This window comes from Daktulosphaira vitifoliae, unplaced genomic scaffold (genome assembly GCF_025091365.1).
Source record: "Daktulosphaira vitifoliae isolate Bord-2020 unplaced genomic scaffold, ASM2509136v1 Scaffold_5, whole genome shotgun sequence".
In the NCBI taxonomy this organism is placed as follows: Eukaryota; Metazoa; Arthropoda; class Insecta; order Hemiptera; family Phylloxeridae; genus Daktulosphaira; species Daktulosphaira vitifoliae.
The window spans coordinates 29,065,246-29,088,086 of record NW_026099576.1 but is presented as its reverse complement, the minus strand read 5'-3'; the positions used below and the strand labels follow the sequence as shown (position 1 = coordinate 29,088,086).

The window sequence follows — 22,841 nt, the reverse complement described above, 5'->3', positions numbered from 1 at the left end:
ACATTTGACATGTGACATGTTAAATTCAGAAAAGTTCAACGTTAAATTATTAAAATTGAAAGTAGACTTTCGATTTTTATTCGAGTTGATAGATGATTAATAATTAATGACTTTAAAAATAAATTCGTTCAAACTTTTCTGAATTTAGTCACTTCACGTGTTAATTGCTAAATTGTTCAATTTATTTTTATTTTTCTAAAACTTATTAAATAAAGTAATAATATTAGATTAATTTTCAATATAAATTAAAAAATTGTTTTTGTATATAATTTTTAAATATTGACAAAGATTTCGAAAAAGTATTTTGTTAGATTTTTGACATACTCAGGTGAACAAGATGAACCTAAATGACATCTCTAATAACTTTTGATACAATTGACAATTTGTTGTGATTTTTAGCTTCGACAGAGATGCTGAGGTGTTGATTTTATTATGTGTTATTTTTATTTTTATGTTTCTCCAAAAATATACTCGGCTCTCACTGGACCGATATTAAATAATTATTACGTTAAAAAAATTCCGATTTTCATTTAGTTAAACCCATAAATACTGAATATTAAAAAAAAACCTTCAATTTTGGACTACGTTAAATTCATCTTTTTATTATTTGTTTTTATTAATTATTAAAAAAAAATAATAAATAAAACAAATGTTTTTAAAAATTTCACTTAGTTCTTAATTTATAGAATTTCTAAATAATTACTGCATAGCGTTATATTAAATGTTTTTAAATATAACGAAATGAAAAATAATGCTTACTATTTCACAATATCCGAGAGGATGATTAAAAAAATTAAGTTCAACACCAAAAAAGTCGGCAGTGTTTCTCTTATTTAATTTTTTGGTACACATATAAAATAGATATTTAAAATCGTTTTAAAAATATCGTGATATAGAACCTAAAGGTTATCTACACAATGACATGTCCACAAGGAATAGAAATTTTTGATTATGTCGGCATATGAAAATCGTAATTTTTTTTGCAAGTTTTTCTTTTTGTTTTTTGAAAAATGAAATAAAAACAAAAAGTTTTCAAATACTCAGATAATTTTGTCACCAGATATTGTCGTTTATGATACTTTTTAATTTATTTCCCTTTCGTAGAAATTTTACTTTTCGCTATGTATTTATTTAACTCTGCCATTTTCTAAAATCATTCATGTAACATGATCGGAATTGATTGCTTTAAAATGAAGTGTTTATAACTATAATTAATTTTTTCTCAAGTATGCTTTGTTTGACTTTTTCATTTTTTGAACAATTTAAGCGTACAAAACAACAATTGTTTTGAGTCTTCGCAAAATATGGAAGAAGTGATGAACGTTATATATATATATGCAGTATAATTTAAATAAAAGGCGGTATTAATATTTTCGACGTCCGTTTTGGGCTTAGCTCATTCCTCCACAGCATCAGCACACAATAATACAAAAGCCTTTGGACCCGGATCAACTCGCGTGTCACACAGTACACATTATTCCATATCACCGCCATCGTTTGTACCAAGTTATCAGTTAATTTATTCCCAGCCCTCCGGTTCTTGCTTTATTTTTTTTTTCTAGAACGTAAAGCCTGGACATTCTCCGGAAATTTTGACCGGATTTCCGTCAAGTCCAATCTTTATTCGCTTGAATATTATTACTAAAGTCATTCACATTAATCGCATAATACTATAATTTTATTGAACGACTTAAGATCAACAAACAAAATACATTATATTTGTCAATTTTACAAAAATTGATAGCAATTTTTTTTTTTAATTGTACTTTATCTAATAACAATAAACGGAAAGTTTAAATAAAAACTTGATTATTAAATTTTGGTTGTTTTTATTTAGTTTGCGTCATTTACAGAGACTGGCGAGTTGGTTAGCGTTAAACTGTTACATAAGTAAACTTTTAATAAATTTCGTAATAGTCCACTGTGTCAACTTTTTATGTAAATATTCGAGTGTTTTTAGTTATCGATGTTTAAGCGACTTATAGAAAATAAACAGACACTTCTAAACCTGTATTTATGGTAAAATTAAAAATCTTTAGTTGATAAGGAAAATAATCAAAATAATTACGAGACTGAGTAGATGTAACATCAAAGTAAAATATAAATTTGAGAAAATTGAGATACTTGTAGAGGACCATATTACTTAGTTGATTATTCAGTAGTATTGTGTTCTGAAGTTCAATTATTTATTACAGGTTGGGTTAACTTAATAATAAATTCTGAGACCATAATGTAACGAAGAAGATGGATATTACCTTTTCCTTATAATTGTAGGTTCATAAACTATCTCAGAGGATATTACTTATAAGAGGATCGCCTTAGCTTTGGTTTAAAAATAAATTATAAAAAACCACTGTGATAAAATGGTTGCTCATAACATTATTAGAAATTATTCAATTATGTTTTCTTTTATAAAACTCAGATAATTTCAAAAGAGAAAATTGTAGTGCTTGTAAATACTCGATACATATATATTTTTTTTAATTTTAAATAATAAATAACACGGAGATTTATGTAGGCAATTTTAATACAGAGCTGTCATATATTTCTATTGGTCGAGTAATATACCATTTAGGAGCTTTATGTTCGTTTTAATCATTTCTGCCAATATAAAACAGGGTAAGTACAAATTCCATTTAGGCAATTAATATAATTCAATATATAAATATAGTAAATTTTTTGTAAATATTAAAAGACGTTCATGAAATTCGAACGTACTTTTATGAATGTTATGTTGTTAATGTTATTTTATAAATTCATTGTCTCTTAATACTTATAGAAGTTTAAATATTATAATTAAAATATTAATATTATATTTATTACTTTTTGTAAATAAAAATAAAATTTTATTGATAAAAATATATAAAAACAATATTTTTATTTTTATAAAAATATTGAACATTTAAAATAATTCAAAATATTTTACTTAACTCGGCTTATGTATAACATATTTTTAGTTATTTATTCTATGGCTTTTAATATAAATACAATATGAACATAGTTTTTTTAAAGCACTTGTTAGCTTTCGAACGATTTACTTTGATATGTATTTTTGATTTGCAGAAGAGGTTTATTAAATGAGTACTTTATCACTGTTTTTTTTTTTAATTAATTTATTTTATCACGTTTACTTTTGTACTTGCCATGCCATTATAAAATTTAAAAACTCACTTGATTTCACCAGAGATGTCCGATGACATTCAGCATTCAACTCTAATGCATCCACGGCTCCGCATGAAAAGACCACTGATGTTAAGTTCAGTGAGCACTTGTCATCGTTTATTTTATTGTTACTTAGCGTTCTCCGACTTTTTCTCTTTACCCTGCGTAAGATGACATCGTCGTCTTCAAATTCGGCTTGACGCTCCATTTCTTCTTTGGTCGAGTTTTTCCTGGACCTAACGAAACTAGGCAAGTCTGGCTGTAACTTTTTGTATGTTACACTCCAGTCATCTGCCGATTTTTCATAGTATTCGGAAGAATGACGTTTGGGAGATGGCTGGGTAGTGGTTGTCAGCACAATTGGAAATGGATGATTGTCAGAGGTTAACAAGTCAACGGGCATCTGAAATAGAATTTTGCGATCGTACAAATTATTCCATAGAAATATGTGATGTTTTATTTGAAAAGTTACATTGAGATTTCTTTTACTCAGCGATAACGCTGACACGTGATCATTCCAGACGAGATTTGTGTTGATCTTAGAGATGCCATAAATTCCTTTAAAAGGACAATTTCGGTAATCCGATTTGGAAGCTAAAAAAAGAAAAAATGAGTTAAGCACCACGTTTCATTTAAAATATACTTGCATAGTTTTAAAATTACATTGGATAAAATTAATATATTTAAATATTTTATTTAAACATGAACATTTTCATAACTTACAATGTCTACCATGTTTAATAAAAAGATTTTGTGTTGAAATATTTGTATTTGTATTCATATTACAACAATTTTCATGACGAAATTATTATTTATTAAAACTGACAGCTGATATGAACAGAATATTTTTTATACAGATATTCTATATTTTCTAAAATTTTATTATAAATAACATAAAATCCTTCAAGATACATATTTTTTCCGTTCGACCTAGTAGTGAATTATTGATTTACTTGTTTAATTAAATTCCCCGAAGATATATAATTTAGTGTTTTCAACAAATTTAGCATAAACTAGTAGTATTGGCATTAATTTTTTTCATAAAATTATTATTATGCGCGTATTACACACACTGTGTAATTTATTATTTAATATAATTGGTATTTGGTTTAAAATAAAAAACACTTACTGCTAAAATTCTGTGACATCTAAGTGTTTTTATTGTAAAAACAGTATTCAAGCTTTTATTAACAGCTCTTTGTTAACATTGGGAAATACAAGTATGAAAAAATTAAATGTGATGCCCACGTCAACTATACTTTAATTGTTGATATTTGTTGTTCAGCACACGTTGTATTTGTTATTATGTACATATTTTGACATATTGACATTATTTTCAAAAACCTTTAGGTTATTTATTTTAGCAGAACTAATCGTAGTCGATTGGTGTACATAAACACGTGTGATATATTATAGCAATTACAGACTTACCAACTAAAGTAATTGAATCTGTACTATGTGGATCGAAAGTAGGCAAATTGCACGCATCTTCTGATCTTCTACTCGGTTGGCCTAGTTTATTTAAAATAAAAAATAATATAAAACTTCTATTTAGAGTTTTTATTTTTATAATTTTATTATAGTTTAACGAATTCGATTTTAATATATAAAACCTGGCAACAACTTAAAGTTAAAGTATAAGTTGATACAATTTAAAAAAAAAAAGGTTTATTAATTTAACAACTTAATATTAATTTATGGTTAATTATTCAAAGAATAGCTGTCCAAAACTTAATTCAAGTTAAAATTTAAGTATGAAATTCCGATTTCGATGCATAAAAAAAAACCCATACTAATTATGAAATATTGATTTTGATGTTTTTTAGAAATAATTTTAAATTCAAGGTTACACTTATAATATCTGTTGGTATTTTACAGTAATTTAAAGTTTAAAATTTCAATTTCAGTTGAAAAAACAATGTTTCTTATTTTTTTTTTTAATTACTATTTTTAAATATTTAAAAAATATATATGTAAAAATTTTGTTTAATGTAATTATTATGATCATGTACTTTGATCGTATTATTAGTTTTTGAATAAGTCATACATAAATATTATTTTGTAATTATAACATTATCACTAGGTAAATCATAAACTTTTAAAGAAGTATTCGAAGATACAGGGTACATTTTGACCTTGCAACTTAAAATTATTTCTAAGGAACTTATCAAAATCAATATTTCATAATTAGTTTAGTTCTTTTGCATATATCAAAGTCGGAATTTTGTTCAGCTAGAATTGAGTTTTGGTCTACTTTGTGACGTTTGTTTAGACTTAGTAGTGTAATAATATTTTTTGGGGATAATCTTTTTAACTTGACTTTATTACATTTTACAGTAATATAAAATGAACTTGAGTTGGCCAGCAAGTAAAAAACTTCTAAATTTATGTATTAAGCTTCAAATAAATCGACCAAATGAAGCTAGAGATATAGTCTAATTCGAATTAAAGTTTATTCCAATAAACAATGACCAATTATTCAATTTTATGTTTTTTAAGTTTGCAAACAATTAAAAATTATAATTAGAAATAACCGAATTTATACTTGACGACCAAATTAAGCTAAATTTACAGTAATAATACAGGATTTTTTTTGACTAGAAATTTTTCGATTTCATTAAAGCAATTTTTTGATAGCGTTATTACATGGACACAGATTTATATGCATTTATAAATTTTCTTTTGGGTTCCAAATTTGTACTACTTGGTCGTAGGACTATATAGTTACGTAGAAATATTTTTAGTTATGGGGGGGGGGATAAACTTCCTAAGTTCTTATGCGGCTATAAACCAATAAAAAGTTAATTATGTTTCTATAATAAATTTTCAATAAATAATCATTACTTCAATTAATTTTCAATTTTCATTAAATGTTTTCAAAGAAATTATTTAGTTCTAATTTTTTTTTTGTAAGAATATATTTTCCCGTAATAATCTACAGACAAATATTCTCGTTACCGAGAAATTCCTCTTGAATTCGTTTGCTACATCATTACTTACACGCTTTCAATATATGCCTTTTACTTTTGATGTCAATTAAATGAATTTTTAGGCAAACTTTTTGAATAAAAATACATAGATTGGTATATAATTTATTAGCGGCTTTTTATATGATTTTTTGAAAAATGTAAGGTACATAACAGACAAATATATTGTATCGGATGATTTTACTAAAGTAAATGACTCACCCATTTGAAGTTCTGCCAAGTCGTTGGACCTCCCACGGAAGTTCAAACAAATGTATCCACTTTGACTAAGAAAGCAAAAAAAAAATGTAATCGTGTAAAATGTAAATACTTTTAAAAGATTCACAATTTACCATCCAGTGACATAGTGAGCCATTACTCTGAATTGATTCGACGCCACTTGGATTTCTTGTTGGCACGATAATTTCATTTCATGGCCCGGTAATGGCGCCACCAATGGTTGATTGTAGATGAATTGATTTACAGTCTGCACCAATTGTGTTGTAGATGAGTGATCCAGCGAATTCGTCACCAACTTCAGTGTACTATTATTATGATGATGTGGAAACGTGAATATCTTACCATGATCCAACGTCCTCCATCTTTGATTTCCCGTTAACCACAATGGAAAACTACACTTTGTCTCCATTGTTTCTGATGAAAAAAAAAAAAAAATCATACTTAGGAATTTGGCACTGTCAGTTTGTAATCTACCTTTTTTCAGTATCATTGTTCTGGATCCTTCTAATGGGCTAAATAGACCGCTACATGTTGCGTCTCCAGACTGGGCTACTCTGTACTCGATATCACTACCACCTTTCACTTGCCTTTGAGTAGTCGTTCGTTCGTAAATAAAACACCTGAAACGATCTTCGGTTGACATAGGAATGCCATTGCTGTGATGAACTCTTCCCACTAAAAATCTGTAGGAACCCTCTTTCCAACCGGCAATGCATTCGACTTCTTCCACTGTTAAAATAAATTTTATTACTATATAGTTAATTAGTTATCTCGTTGTCTACTTCATGTCAATACAATTATTGGATAGTTTGAATTCCTATACACATTGTACAACATTATTAAAATTACTCTGTTACCTATTTTACAGAGTACATTATCTCGCGGTTTTATATTTACTGTACAGGGGTAATATGCCCCGGAGGAACTCGGAGATTGACAAACACGATGCGAACTATGAATTGCATTGTATAGACACGAGGTCGTTAAATTTAAATTCCCTTTATATTATTCGAGTTACGCTTGCTCACTAATTTCGAAGACCCTAAAGTTTTCTCTCCAATTATTTTTACTGCTCAGTGCAATAAAACGTGTTTATTTTACATTTCTGTTTTATTAATAAAGTTATTTATAATAATGTTTAAATGAGCAATTTTTACAGTTCAGTTTATAGAAACAATAATTTTTTTCAGTTGTTTTTGTTTGACAATATTATTAATATTCTGCTTAAAAATATGAAAGCCTTCGCATATATCTTCCAGTTCTGAATTATTGTTTCGGGCCAAATGATCACAATCTTATAATCCGTGTTTATAAAGAACAATTCGTTCCATTTGTGATTATGTTTATACAAGACATTGAATTAAAAGCGGTTAAACAAGTTTAAATCTATGCAATATTTTTCATCTTTTTTATTGAATTTGTTTAAAAAAATATATCTAATTATTTTAATTAATTTTTTTTAAATAATAGAATTTCTTATTTAAATTATTATATTATAATAAATGCTGTACATGATAAAATTATATTTTTAATTATATGTTTGTGTAGATATTATCTAGGCATTGTTGGATAACTTAAACTCCAAATAATCAAATGTATCATTATTATAAAACAAATACTGAATCGTATGTAATTTAAATATAATATGTAAAATGTACATGTTATATATTTTATTTTTTTATTTTTTACTTTTGTGTCTACCCATAAATATACTCAGCTTTCAGTAAGCCAATTTTAATGATCTATACGTCAAAAGAATCTGATTTTAATCTTATCGCATCTGCTGTGTCAAGATTGCAAAAATATCCTAATTTTTAGAAATTTAGAAAAATATTTGAATATTACGCGACCGTAAAAAAAAATTACCCAGATTTTTTTTTTCTATATTTTTAATTGGTATAAAATTTTTTTAAATCCACAGATTTTAATCAAAATTTAATAAAATATACTGAAGACAATAAACTTTTATTGGCATACTTTATTTTTTTTTAGTTTAAAATTTGTTTTACTTTAAAACTAAAGTATAAAAGAGTTTTAAACGAGATCACTCACATAAATAAAATTTTTTAATAAATCCCTATCAAATGTTTTTATTTTGTTATTTAACTTATTCTTAGTTTTTTTACGTACATTTTTTCTTATATTTTTTAGTGAACCTACAATTTGAATGTTTATTACATATTACGATATTTTTTCAGAGCTATCTACAGTTTTATTGAATTCTTTCATTTTCGCTTCAGTTACATTCTCGTTCAACTGATTACTTAACTTGTTTTAACATTATTTAACGCGTGATAGAACATCATTTTTTAAGATGTTAACAGCTACTTACAAGTGCTCTCCGACCCCTCGATGTCTGGACATGCCTGGTATCTGATGAGTAATCTAGAATCTTGTGTGCATGCATCTACGGTTGACACTGGATTTTTACAATCTCCATGACCACGATTGTAAGTAAAAGTATATGGAGGCTTGAATGGACAAGGCATAGGGTTGCCAGATTCTCTAAACATCGAGTAAAGTAATGCGTCTCCAGTGATCAATGAACAGATGGTTTTAAGGTTACCTTTTTCGTTGCAAAACGCTGAAAGTAGTAAAAAAAAAAAAAAAATCAACAACACTCACTATATTTCAGGTTATTATAGTGAAGGGGTCGAGGGACTTTGAGAAAAACGTTAAATAATATAATTTATCAAGACCTATTTTAGATTGTTAGAACGAGCAGGAGAAAAGATTCTGCAAAACGGTATGAACAATAATTAACGTCAGTTCTCTTCCACGCGATTTCGTTTTGGTCACACAACTTTTGCTTATTCTTTCATTATTTTTCTAAACTTTTTCTTTTGCCCTTATAGTTATTTCATTTATTATCGTTTCTTTTCTCATACACACATAGTTTTGTACCATCAGCTACAAATTGAATAGATTGTCCTGTTTTACGGTCCGATAAACATCTTCATCAATTGTTTCGATTTTACCACACCATGTCACACGACAATCGGTAACGATGACGGAGCCAGATTTTTCTTGGCATCAAACTATTTCATTTCACTCCATTACTATCTGATAAAACTTTCTGAACAATTCACGTCTATACCCAATTCTCTCTATGATAAATATAGGCGTTAAGAAAATACAACTCACTTTCTTTGTATTGCAGCACGTTGTTATGCTTTTCGTGGATGACTACGCAACGGTAGCAAATTTTTTTCCTAAAATAAAAAAATGTTCATTAATAAAATAGATGACAAGGAATAATAATACAACAATTTGAAATTGTGTACAACTGGATGGCCCTCGATGAATATTGTTGATTTTATTTGGTACAATGATTCTTTTATTTCATTTGAACACAATATGGTTTATTTCCGGACCGTATGATCGGCACATGCCAAAAGGGTGACTTAATGCAGACATGCATAGCCAGTGACATTTTGTTATTGGACACATGACCGTTTCATATTTCCGACTAGGATATTAAATCTCAGTAACTTGTTAAGATATAGTAAAAATGTTTCGATTTTATACTAAATAATTAAAGGGGTGTAATATTTTATTTTAATTATCTATAGTACAAAAAAAAAAAAAAAATTGAACTTCAATGTAAATGGGATATACTAACAAAATACTAATAGGTTTCTTATCATTCTAATCGAATAATAAGGCTACATGTTTCATTATTTAAATTCGCTATTATACACAAATTATAAAAAATTCTTAATATTTATTTTATTATAAAATAGATAATTAAACAAATAATGTTGGTATGTAAATGCCAACATAAACTATCAAATGGAGCATATATTTAATAATATTTAATTTATAATAATTTTAAGCTTCGATGCCAATTTGGAGCACTTAAATATTTTACAGATTTCATCACTTAATATTGGTGAACAAATATATTATGTTTTTTACAACATTTGTAAATATTTTAATAATGCCATAATGATACGATTAAAAAGTCAATTAGTGTTATAAAATTTCCGGAAATTTAATACTAAAGAAATTTCTGTAGAATTATCTAGAAATTTTAAAGAAGTTCGGGAATTCTTATTCAAGAATTTATAATTTACTATTTTCTTTATTTAATCATTTCTAAATTTTATTTTGAATAATTCTGAACAACTTTTAAACATGTATCATTATACATTTATCGGCCTCTATACGACTAGGTACAAAAATGTTAATTACTTAAAAATAGTTATAATTCATACCTCATAAACAGTCTATATTTTATAATAGTAATAACTTCCTAAATTTTCTTTAATTTGATAATTTTTTATTTTATAAGTTAAATATGTATGTTGACCTTAAAAAGCATAAAGTTGAAACCATTATAGTATTTAAGGGATGAACCAAAAAATTACTTGAAACTAAAAGAGTTAAAAATTATATTCAATATTATTTTTATTTTATAAGTAATTGAGTTGGTTTAGATAAACAAATAAAATTTTAAATAAAAACAGTATAATAACATATTTATTTATACTTTCTATTTAAAAAAATATAAAATATGACGACCTTATATAGAACGTATTTTCTATTAAATACTAATAAATGTAACTATTGTGGTAAAGCTATAATAAAATACAAGGAATTGTAAAATCTCTCTAAACGTCAGTAGACTCTATTTTAAATATTTTTTTTGCATATTAGATCATAAAAGATTATAAGTCAAAAATAAATATTTTTTGTGTTTTTTCTTAATTTCAATAACATAATTTAATGCCCTTTCAAAAATTTTTTATCCTTTACATAAATCCGCACTCTAATATAACTGATGACAAATATAGTTAATAACAAACTATTTTCAAATTGCCATCAAAACAATTTGATTAAATTTCTATTTTCTTATTGAAAATTCTAAATTTTGAAATTTTTCTATATTGCAACACTAATGGTAATAGATATTTAATTGCCCTAAGTTGTTCCATTTGCCCAATTACTGCCTGACTTTTTAAAACTCCATCAAATTGAAGCTAATACAATGTGCTTTAAGATAAAAAGAGTAAAAATATTTGAAGTTTCAATTGTTTGAATGCATGACATTAAAACCAAAAATTACACAATTTTCGGTAAAAATAGATGATTTTCGAGGGCTTTGCATAACAACGGAACTTCTACAAACTCTCTTCATTCAAAAGTAAATCAAATTTGACGTTTTTTTGTTTATTAGACGATGACAAAAGAAAAACATTCCGATGAATTGTCCATTATCAATAATCGACCTCTTCAGTCAAAAATTATGTAATTTTTGTTAAACATTATAAATTTTTGTATAATGATAATAGTGAATTATATCGAGTTATTTTTGATTTTCTAAATCAAATTAGAACTTAAACTCTTAAAATATAAAAAGGGTTTTTGTTAAAGGCCAATGTAAATTCTAATTTCACGAACAAAAATGTAATAACCAAAAAATCATACATTCAAAATTTCATAAAAATTGATCAATTATTCCGACTACAAAAAGTTATTCGAAGTTAATCTTGTTATTATTATTTAACACAAGTCTCCCCTAATCGAAAAAGGGCTTATCACTCTTTCATCAGAAACTCATATAATAAAGTTAATATAAAATTATTTAATATAAGAAAACTCATATAATTTTTCACCTGAAATTTTATGACAATATAACTTGAAGTCAATTATATTATATGATCTCTTTACTAAGTATAATATTACATCTTATTCATTTCAAAAGAGATTCTATATTTTTTACATTTTTTTAATTTGGGTATTCCTTTGAGTTGATAAAAGAGAAACCGGGTTATTCCATCTATTTTATGCACTCTAAGAAATGTTTATCATTTTAAGTTGATATCCTATACAATGAAAATCGAATTAAGTAACGAAGAAATGTCTTATATTATAATTTCTTTTGTCAAATCTAAAATTTATTCTTGGAAACGTATAAAAGAATGGACTAATACGAATGAATTATTATAAAACAATTATATTTCTACGTTGTATTTCTATTTAATCAAACAAAAACAATTATTTTAAAATTCTTAATCATTCTCTGAAGTACAAATTAAGTTTATGAAAACTACATTACATTACCAATTCCTTGAAAATTTTAATCTAATTAAGTTAGTAATTATTTAAATGCGAATAGACTAGACTAAAAAATCTAAATTTTATGACTACTAATGTTTGTCAAAAAATTAACTATTATTAAATGCGAAGAAATATCTATACGTTAGATATAATTAAGTAGTGATTCTTTGAATTTTAGTGAAACTTTTTGTATTGAATAATAAACTTGATAATTTTAATTTATCAGCACAACTTACTCGTCAGATAGTAAAAACTTGTCACCATCAGATTCAACACATTTCCCTTTAATGCTAAATCTATTAGCCTGTACAATGATGGGCTGCCTTATACCAGACTGGAACCAAACACCTTCCCACCGTGTTGGAAATTGGCAACCATCTGAAATATTACAGATAAATAATGTAATTATTATAATAGACTATTATTTATATTTGATATATTCTTTAAATTTCTAACTAATATAAAATCGCAATCTGTTTTTCAGTTCCTACGCTTGAAATGTCGAATTTTTCTTATTCTTATATAATGTTCAATAAATATTTTACTCGAAACTCCGATCGAGTCATCGGATTTTCATTTGAATCATGTGGTTTATTTAATTATTATGTTAAACTGGGGGGACCGTCTTAACAATAACAAAATATTTCTTAACTGTAAGCATTCATTTTTTGTTATGATAAATTTAACTTTTGTGCTTGATGAAAATCGTGATTGAGTATATATAAAAAATATACAATTATAGTATCAAATTTACTATCTGAGAACGCGTGTCACAAACATACGGTTCAGAATCTGAAAAATGACCGTTTTTTAATTGAAACTTAATCTGTTACTTTTGTACTCATAGGTACTTTTTAGATATTTTCAAAGCATACCTTAAATCTGATAAGAAATTCAATTGAATAAAACTAATGGGAAAACTCTTTGGACGTGCTCTACTCTTCTAGCGCTTTCCACAGACTCTGACAAGCCATTTCCGACAGTCACGTCCATTACTGGTTACGGGCGTATTTGGGATCTGACGTTTGAAAAAAAAAATAAATAAGATCTCAAGTACTAGTACAACAAGCAAAACGGCTCTTGTTATTCGTTCAAATAAACATGGAAAATAATTTTAATGAATAACTAAAAGCTTATATGTTTATAAAATATCAAAATATAAACATATATTTAGCTCAACCAAGTATGGACGATTTTCAACGTTGTTTTATCTTTTTTTTTTTAATTTCAACGCCAGAACAATTGTGCAAGATGATTTCATTACGGTCTATTGAAGGGTCCATGGAGAACTCAGATTTTAACAATACATTAATGTTATAAATTTAGGGGTTACTCGTGATTAAATCAATTTTATAATGTACACATCTCAAACGAATTACATTAAGGAGACAAAGCACGTCGTATCTTGATTGATCATAAGCTTCACATGTTTAAGAAGAAAGGTCGTCTTGGTTACGTGCGCTGATTAGGGTTTTCAATCGATTCATTACATTTATGCGGTTTTGTATCAACCCCAACTCTTCGCACTCGCACTATTATTGGTTATGACATTTTGACAACAATTACCATCTATTATTATTACCATAATAATCGAAAATATGAAATTATTTGACCATTTCTCTTTTAACACCATTATTTGTAACAGTGTTAAGGAGAAACGCTTTGTTAAAATATTGTCCATTCTAACGAAGAACTCATTCTATTTAATTTTCATCTATTTGTGGCAATTTTTTTGCGCGTACACAAAATACCATGACTCGGATTTCATCAATTTTATAATTCTTAATATCAAATATAATAATTTTCCAGACGTTCTTTTTATTTCAGATTTAAATCATTCAATCTCTCATTTCTACTTCTAAAGAACTGCAGACGTTTTATAATAAAATTATACGCCCATGTGCGAGTATAAAACATTTGTATTAAGGGTACTTTACTTTTGAAAAATTTCATATATTTCTCAACACAACCATTGATTTGTTAAGAATAATACATTTTACAAAAGCCAGAAATTCATCTGTAGAATTAACTGTAGTTATTCTCCAATTTTAATTTTTACAAAGCTTAAAAATAAAATCATAAGCAAGAGATAAAATTTTTATGGAACTTAAAATGTAATTTAAAAAAATAAAAAACGTTTTATATTATTGCTAGTCTATAAAATTACTTTTAATAATTTTAAGTATTCATTTGAGTATTAAACCTAACATGTTTTCTGTAATTTACTAGAAGTTAAACAAAATATCTTAAAAATATTTCATTTGGTTACTGAAATGCTTTAATGTGTCTCAAATATAGGATTAATCAAAAAGAACAAAAAATGACCCCTTTTCATCTTTAAAATAAATCTCTCATCTATAAATCCAGATTAGCCATTGAAACCACTTAAATCAAGACATTTAGAAACACATTTACGAAATGAAACAAGACCACAAAGATTAAAATCCGCCTTATTAAATTGTTAATACTATCCTTATATATAATACAACAGACAATCAATGTTTCCCCAGACAGATTTTTCTTGTAAGAAATTTTGTAAGTCGTCGAACTCGTTTTGTTTGTTTTTAATTTACTAAACATTTTAAAATGTACGTTGTAATTTTTTTTAGTGAAAAAGCACTGAAACAAAATTAATCTAAAACGAAATATAAAATAAAAGACAAAACATTTTCCACAATGTCCTCTATTTGGTAATATCTTATTTTGTTCTATGCACGAGCAACATTTCTTTAGTCTTACCGTACAGTTGTATTAAATACAACAATTTCATATTTAAACATTTTTTGTTTACATTTTTGACATTCTTATAAATCATTTAAAGCTTTGACTAAGATTTTCATTTAGTCATGTTGAAACTTCAGCGTTTGATTAATTTTTTTTTTTTATTTATGTTATGTTATTTTATTTTTTTTTTTGTAGTCTAATACACCTAATAATATTCTATTAACTTAGAAGTGTTCAATTACCTTTGTAATGTAATATCGAAAAAAATATAAACAAAAAGAAATATCCTTGAAGTCTCCTTTCGTTCAATGTTCTCAGATGTTACTGCTAAAAGGTTTTAACTGAGCTTTAAAACAACAAACTATAAGCAAATTACCGGTGGCACTAATGCACGGACGTTTACTAAGCTATGTGATTATATGGAATGATAAACGACAGAATGGTGATGAACGATAATGGTTTTGGAAAACTGCGTTCACTTGAACACATGAACGAGTAACGACACCTACACGTGCCGCAATCGGATTGCACAGAGCGTTTTGTTTTTCGCAAAGTAAAGTCGCACAATGAGCTCGTATTAGAGTACAGTTTGATAGTACTCACACGCACAGGCAATATTATTGTACGTTTAAACGCATATGTATGTGGGTGAAACCGTTTACAAGGGAATTCAATTAAACACAAAGACGGCGGGTGAGCTGGCGTTTGAACAACGGCGACGATAAGAGCCAAGGCGACACGAAACGTTGGCCTTATTTTAAAACAGTGTTTACCGCGAGGGGGTGCAACTTTTCTCTCAATCCATCTAATCCTAAGGTGCCGCGCAGTTGATCGGATGACGAACCTCTGGCACATTATCGTTTAATTAGTTTTATCCGTTGTAAATTTTGCTTCGAAATTTCGCCGTGCACTTCGCCCCATGACAGTGTTAATCTAATTATGCAACGTGACCGAGTGCTCGCCCGTAAAGTGTAATGTGTACAAACATAATTATAATTATGGTCCCGCGCGATTTGCAAGCAAAAAAAATAAAGTAAATCAAATAAAAACAAAAAATACTCATTTTCTGGTTTAGAGCTTTTATTTTTTTGACAAATCAAATGGTCCTTTAGGGACGGAACAGTTTTGTTTTTGTAGCTCTCTGGAAGCGTAGAAACTGTATTGTTGTTATGGCCGCGGTACCGGGACTAAACGGCACTCGAAGGGTTGAGTGATGGAGCCAGGGAAAAGAAAGATGGATGAGCTCTAATGATGAAGCGCCGTGAAGGGAATTAGATGAGTCATCGCGGTTAAAAAAAAAAAAAAGAAACTTAGAATAATACGCGATATGCTAAACAACCACCCGCCTCATTATATTCACGAAATGGATTACTTTTTTTGTATTTGTATTTTTATCTATCACTCCGAAGGATGAATTTACATTGTATGTGCGTGACACCGTCGGTGCCGTTTTTGACGTACACTTACACACGGCAATATATTATGAACATCATAATAATCGTAATATTTCTCTTGCGGCACATGCGTTATGCGGTCTAAACCGTTTACCGATAACCGCATAATAAATGTAGCGTTTTTCCCCTTTTAAATTTTTTACGCGTTCTCACTTTTCCCAACGATTTTGCCTCTCGGCACCGGACAAATTTCGGCGAGGACGTAGTCGGTTGGAAATATAACGAGTAATTTAATAACATCGGAACGGGTACCATCATTTTTCAAACTTACCCCATCCTCGGGTCGACGTTTTAGCGGTTTTTCGACTGCATGTACCACCTTTGTTCGTCGACCCGGTCACACACACACACACACATTGACTTGTATACAAGAAATACATATAAATATTATACATATATTATAGTATATGTGTTTGAGCCGGTGATCGATACACGTGAGCAATTTTGCGTGACTACCGTGTGCTAATCGTACAAGGGGTGGGGGGGCTGTATTAGACATCATTATTTTTTACTCGCGTACACACGGCTTGCATCTTTCACCCGGTTAAAGCTTTTCGGCGTGAAAATTAAATATTAATTCAAGTAAAACGGTCGAACGACCTCGCTAAAACGATTAATACGTTTTATTTAAACCATTTAACGTAGCAGCCCTGGGTTTTTCTCACCCCAAACTATGTGTTGTACTTACAGGCTCTCTTGGCGAGGGAAAAGCTCAGATTTTTTAGGTACAATGAAAGAACTGCGATTATAATATTATTATTGCCGTTTTCTTACTGCACATTTTGCACCCGTATAATCGCTTTTCTCTTTCAAAGTGTAATAAATAACCACGGCATATGCGCGCCTACACAAATCAACCTTTATCCATGTTGGGCTTGGTCGTTACATTTTATATATTTATACATTTCCCCTTTTAAAGGCTTATGATTTCCGGTGTAAAACCTGTTATTTATTTAATCTTTCGGTAAGCGTTGTGAGTTATTTTTTTAGAGAACTTAAACTTTGCCATAACTCCATGATGTAATGCGATGAATTTCTTAATTGAATAATAATGTGCATAAATGCATTCATACTTTCGTTTTGAAGCATCTATTGGCGTTAATGGTCAATGATTTCAACATTTCATGATTTATATTCAGTGCATTTGACCAATTAAACAAAAAAAAAATCATTAAACTTTTAATTTAATTGAGTAATTGGTAAATGACTAAGTTAATATAACAATCACTGTCGATGTAAATATTTCTAGTGATGCGATTATGAATTTATTTTAATGGCATTTCATTTTACTTGAAAAATCTGACATATGTATGACCCGCATATTCTTTTAAAATATAAAACAAATAAAATTATTTTTTCTGATTTTTTATAGACCATAAAAATGTTCATCATAAAAAAAATATATTTTTGCATGAATAACTCATTCAGTTTCAGTTATTCTTTTAAATCAAACATTTTATTTAAAGAAAATAGCAGTAACGCAGATCGATAAGAAAAGCGGATTATCTTGTATGCATCCCTCGGGCTAACATATATCACTGCACAACTTAGTTTTTTAAACGTGTTCCATGTGGTTTACCCATACTGACACAAGTGTACACGGATGAAAATATGACATCCAAACAATTCGTAAAATTTACTGATCAGGGTTTGTTGAAAATAACAAACCACTTTATGTGTATTATTAAATACACGAAACCATTTTTAAATTTAATTTGCCTCATGAAAATTCTCAGAATTTTATTGCTTGGAGCTCCTGTAAAAAATATTTAATCACTATTATTCGAGATATATATTTATAAAATAAGAGTAACAATAGATCTAGTCCCGCGGGCTCTCGAACAAAATGATTAATAGCAATAATTTCTTAAGTTACTTATAATGTTTTCAATTNTAATAAATACACGAAACCATTTTTAAATTTAATTTGCCACATGAAAATTCTCAGAATTTTATTGCTTGGAATTCCTGTAAAAAATATTTAATCACTATTATTCGATATATATATAATGAGAATAACAATAGATCTAGTCCCGCGGGCTCTCGAACAAAATGATTAATAGCAATAATTTCTTAAGTTACTTATAATGTTTTCAATTATTTAGTTGAAAGCTGGGAATTCTCGCTAAAAAGTTTAACTTAGACCAATCTTAACGCAGAGAAACTTGTTAAAGTGAAATATTGTTAGGAAATAGTAGTAAAAGTGTTTTTCTTGTGATTCGTACAGATAAAGTTGGACTCGTTCGTGTTATACTTCATAAAACGAGATGTCCGAGCAAAGTTTAAACAGTCGAATGATCTATTATACGAATGTTCTATATACAACATCATAAGCTAGTAAATTAAATTAGCGGCGACGAATACAATGGTGTATAATACATTTCATGTGTCAGATTATAAAACCCAAATCTAAATTTATCTTATATATTTTTGGAAACCAAGAAAATATATTGTCCTTATTTATTTACCGAGTTAATGCTACAATGCTTCTTTGGTAAATTAAATTGTATTTTTAGATTTGAAAAATTTGTCTTTTAAAACTATTAAAATAATTATATAAAGCTTAAATGCTAACAAACTTGATGAAGTATGAAAACGAGTTAAATAACGATTAAATAGATTTCATAGCCACACCTTTAAATACCATTAAACAAGAGAATTAAATTAGATTCATTCACTGAAAAAACAACTATTCGCATAAAATATAACTTTTTGATGTCGTCCACCAATTATTTTATTGCAAAACTCACACCGCGACAAAGTGCACAACAATATATACACACAACTATAATCTATAAGTATACATTTAAGTGCGTTTACCGGCCAGGCAAGCGGAAACTCGTAAAAAACCTTTAAAACTATACTCGGTTCGTTAAAAAGCAAAAGACCCACTGTTAAAAAATATAATGTCTTATAAAGTCGCTGTCATTTGAATAATTTAGGGTTCCCGGGGGACTTAATGAAATGCAAACCTGCCAAAGACGACGGAGAAAACATAACTTTATCGTGAGTCCTTATCAAAATTTAATATACGTGAATCGCATTTGAATTTATACAAACTTCCAATTCAAGTCTAGCTGAAATCAACAGCAGACTACTGCAGTCTTTGTCTGAATAATATTATTATTCAATAAAACTCGAGTTCCATTTTAAATCACATACGTACTACAAAGGGTTACAAAATAATAACACAGCGCGAACGTCTAATGATTAATCGAAGTGGTTAATTTTAAAGCTTGGCAACTCAACAAATTACAATATTATGGATTCACCCGCCTGATATCATTCAAACGATAGAAGGTATCTAGATTAGTGTATTTATTTACTTTAGTGCGTATAGTGAAAACAGAAACCAAAATAAACGTTTTTGAATTGAAAGGTTTCTCCTGTGTCATGATGATGAGCAATTTCTTGTATTCAATATCTTTATTTAAAGGATTTTTCCATCGTTCTATCACCTTACATAGTTTTGGGGAAAAAAAAAAACAGTTATCTTACACCACAACAGCTGACTGAAAAGTGAATTAATGAACTTTGGGATAAAAAAATAACAAACCTTTTTACCACTTCGGGAAAACTTTTTTTATGCGCTTCAATATTAACCGCCGCACAATGACGGACAGTGTAAATGTTTTAGATGAATACATTTTTACAATATTAAATTGTAATTTTTATCAAATTAGCGATTCTGTCTTTTAAATCATAAGAAAAAATTAATTTTGGATAGTCTAAGTAGTCACAATCGATTATTCTTAAAAATAATATTAGGCATTGCTAATGAAGAAGGTCATTTCAATTAGCCTTTGCCTAACTTATTAAATTAAGTTGATTAATTAAAATATCTAACGATTTCCATATTCATTAATTGTAGTAGATCAATTAAAAAGTAATGTGTTTTAGTACAATATAAATTAAAACTACAGTAATTGTCAAGAGACTTGTTTATAATTATAAAATTGATTTTATCATTTTATTTATTTTTTTAAACATTTTGTTATTATTTAATAACAAAATATTTTATAAAATTTATTTAAATAAATTTGACAGGTTTAATTGTAATTGAACAATCTCGATTGGCATAATATCTGTGCAGTGGTTTTTGGCACACGCAATAGACTTGGGTTAATATTATGCATAGTAAAATAGTTAAGTAGTAAAGGGTTAATACTTGTGAAAAGCACTTTAGTTTTATCATAAATAGCATTTGATCATAAAGTGAAATTCGTTAATTTATTTAAACCTAAATTGGAGTAACGCTAATATTTTATGTATAGTCTAAAGGTTCAGTTACAATAATAGTAACAATAATCGTAACAAACATACANGCCACATCCTCACTATGCTGCGAGAGCAATATGCCACCTTACTGTACTGGGTTTTTTTTTTGTTTATTTATTTATATATTATATAACATATAAATTTTATGTTATTATTATAATTCTGTGTATTTAATAAATGTATTATGTTATGTAGGGCTAAAAATTTGATTATACTATCTTTTCATGTAAATGTTAAAATCTTAAATAACAATGTAAGATAATATATAATGTAATGTTACTCTCTTTGACAAACTGTTATTAGTTTTAAACGAGTTTTTGGTGTTTTTGTAGCTAGTTAGTGGTGGTACTGTGAGTCACTTAATATTTATTTTTTATTAGTTATTTATTTTAGTGGTATAACTATCATTTATGGGGTATTTAAATTAAATTTACGTAAAAATTAAATTAAAATTTAGTTAGCTCGTCATCATTAGTGCACTAAACTAATTAAGTGTTTCATAGACTGTATTATTTTCTTAAGGCGACTCTACTTATTTCAAGGAAGCTCATATCTAAAAAAAACCCAGCACAGGGGGGACGTGGCACAGTCGTGACATAGCATAGTTGGATCAAGTATAATAATATCTGACAGTGATTAAAATCACTATAAAAAAAAAACGTTTTGATGTAAATCTATAGATAGCATTTAATTTTAAAAAATTTGTGGATTATTCCAAAAACTACATGATCAGCTAGATCCTTATTAATATCCCGATTAAGATAAAGTATGTCGAATGAAAAAGGGATTATTAAAAAATATTATTTCTCATAAAAAAATTGTATTGATCCATACACTTTTCAATAAATTTTAGCATTATATGGCAATTTTAATTAAAAAAAATTGAAAAAATATCGAAAATTAGCAATTTTTAAATTTGTAATTTTTTTGAAGGTTTATGATTTTTTGACTTATCAAAGAAATCGGTTCGGCGAGAGCTGAGAAAAAGTGGTAACAGACACAAAAAAAAAAAAACACATCATAGTGTCGTACGTCGGTTATGCTCCAACGTAGACACAAAAGTTTAACACAAATTAATTAATGTTCTTATATATATATATATCGACGACGAGTTTGTCGTTCGAGCTCTTTTTGAGTCTTCCCGTTGGATAAACTGATCAGCCCAAATCTCTCTAATTAGTGGATTACTGAAGGGGTAGAGTTTAGACCCGTCAGCACAGTCTAGCTCAAATGTAGCAGACTGAAGGGTGGCTCCTTGTCAGCCACCAGCACAACTACCTTTTTACTATACCCACTAAAGGACGGTTAAGCCCAAACACTAGCCAGCTCGTACACTAATTATTAAGATTGACTAAAGGACCAGCAGTCCAACCTAGACTCTAGCCGCACACACACACACATTCGAGATCACCGTGAATATAAAATATTTGCGCTAAGCCCAGATTTTTAAATAGTTATTTTATTTACGAAAAGTATTAAACACAAAGCCAAATATAATATAATAATTTAACACAAAAATTAATTAAATCTTACAAAAAGTATAAAGTTATTCTTACATCAACGACCTAACCCGTAACTCGACGTTTCTTCGACAAAACGTCCAGTCTCGTCTCGCCCAGTATCGTCCCCCTATACTTTTCATGTTTCCCTTTTATATTCTTTTTCCCACCATTATTAATTTGCTTACCCTGCATTTCTCTTTTATATGGAATTATTATATTGCTTAAGAGTTCAAAAATTGCTTACTACTATTGTAAAGCTTATATTATACTAAAATCGACGTAATTCAATACTTCCTCATCTAATTACTACAATAGTAAAACCAATACCTTCTCATCTTCGAATCGAAGCTAAAAATGTTTCTAATCTCATACAGTAAACTTATGTTTTAGTTTTCAGGTGCCACGATGAGCGGCACATGATTTGTATAGCCCCCCTTCTAATAAATATATTC

General features: G+C 28.0%; 1 protein-coding gene across 4 annotated transcripts in view; it reads right to left on the bottom strand.

Annotated features, from left to right (window-relative positions):
• LOC126908689 (uncharacterized) overlaps positions 1 to 22,841 on the bottom strand; it is a 107,484-nt gene that overhangs the window by 7,788 nt on the left and 76,855 nt on the right. For all 4 annotated transcript variants that reach the window (XM_050690989.1, XM_050690988.1, XM_050690987.1 and 1 more), the window contains 9 exons: positions 12,668 to 12,809; positions 9,513 to 9,580; positions 8,701 to 8,952; positions 6,843 to 7,097; positions 6,482 to 6,782; positions 6,351 to 6,415; positions 4,594 to 4,674; positions 3,635 to 3,756; positions 3,172 to 3,565 (listed from right to left, as the gene is read on the bottom strand). In XM_050690989.1, the coding sequence (XP_050546946.1) occupies positions 3,172 to 3,565; positions 3,635 to 3,756; positions 4,594 to 4,674; positions 6,351 to 6,415; positions 6,482 to 6,782; positions 6,843 to 7,097; positions 8,701 to 8,952; positions 9,513 to 9,580; positions 12,668 to 12,809 (1,680 nt within the window). The remainder of the gene's footprint in view (positions 1 to 3,171; positions 3,566 to 3,634; positions 3,757 to 4,593; positions 4,675 to 6,350; positions 6,416 to 6,481; positions 6,783 to 6,842; positions 7,098 to 8,700; positions 8,953 to 9,512; positions 9,581 to 12,667; positions 12,810 to 22,841) is intronic.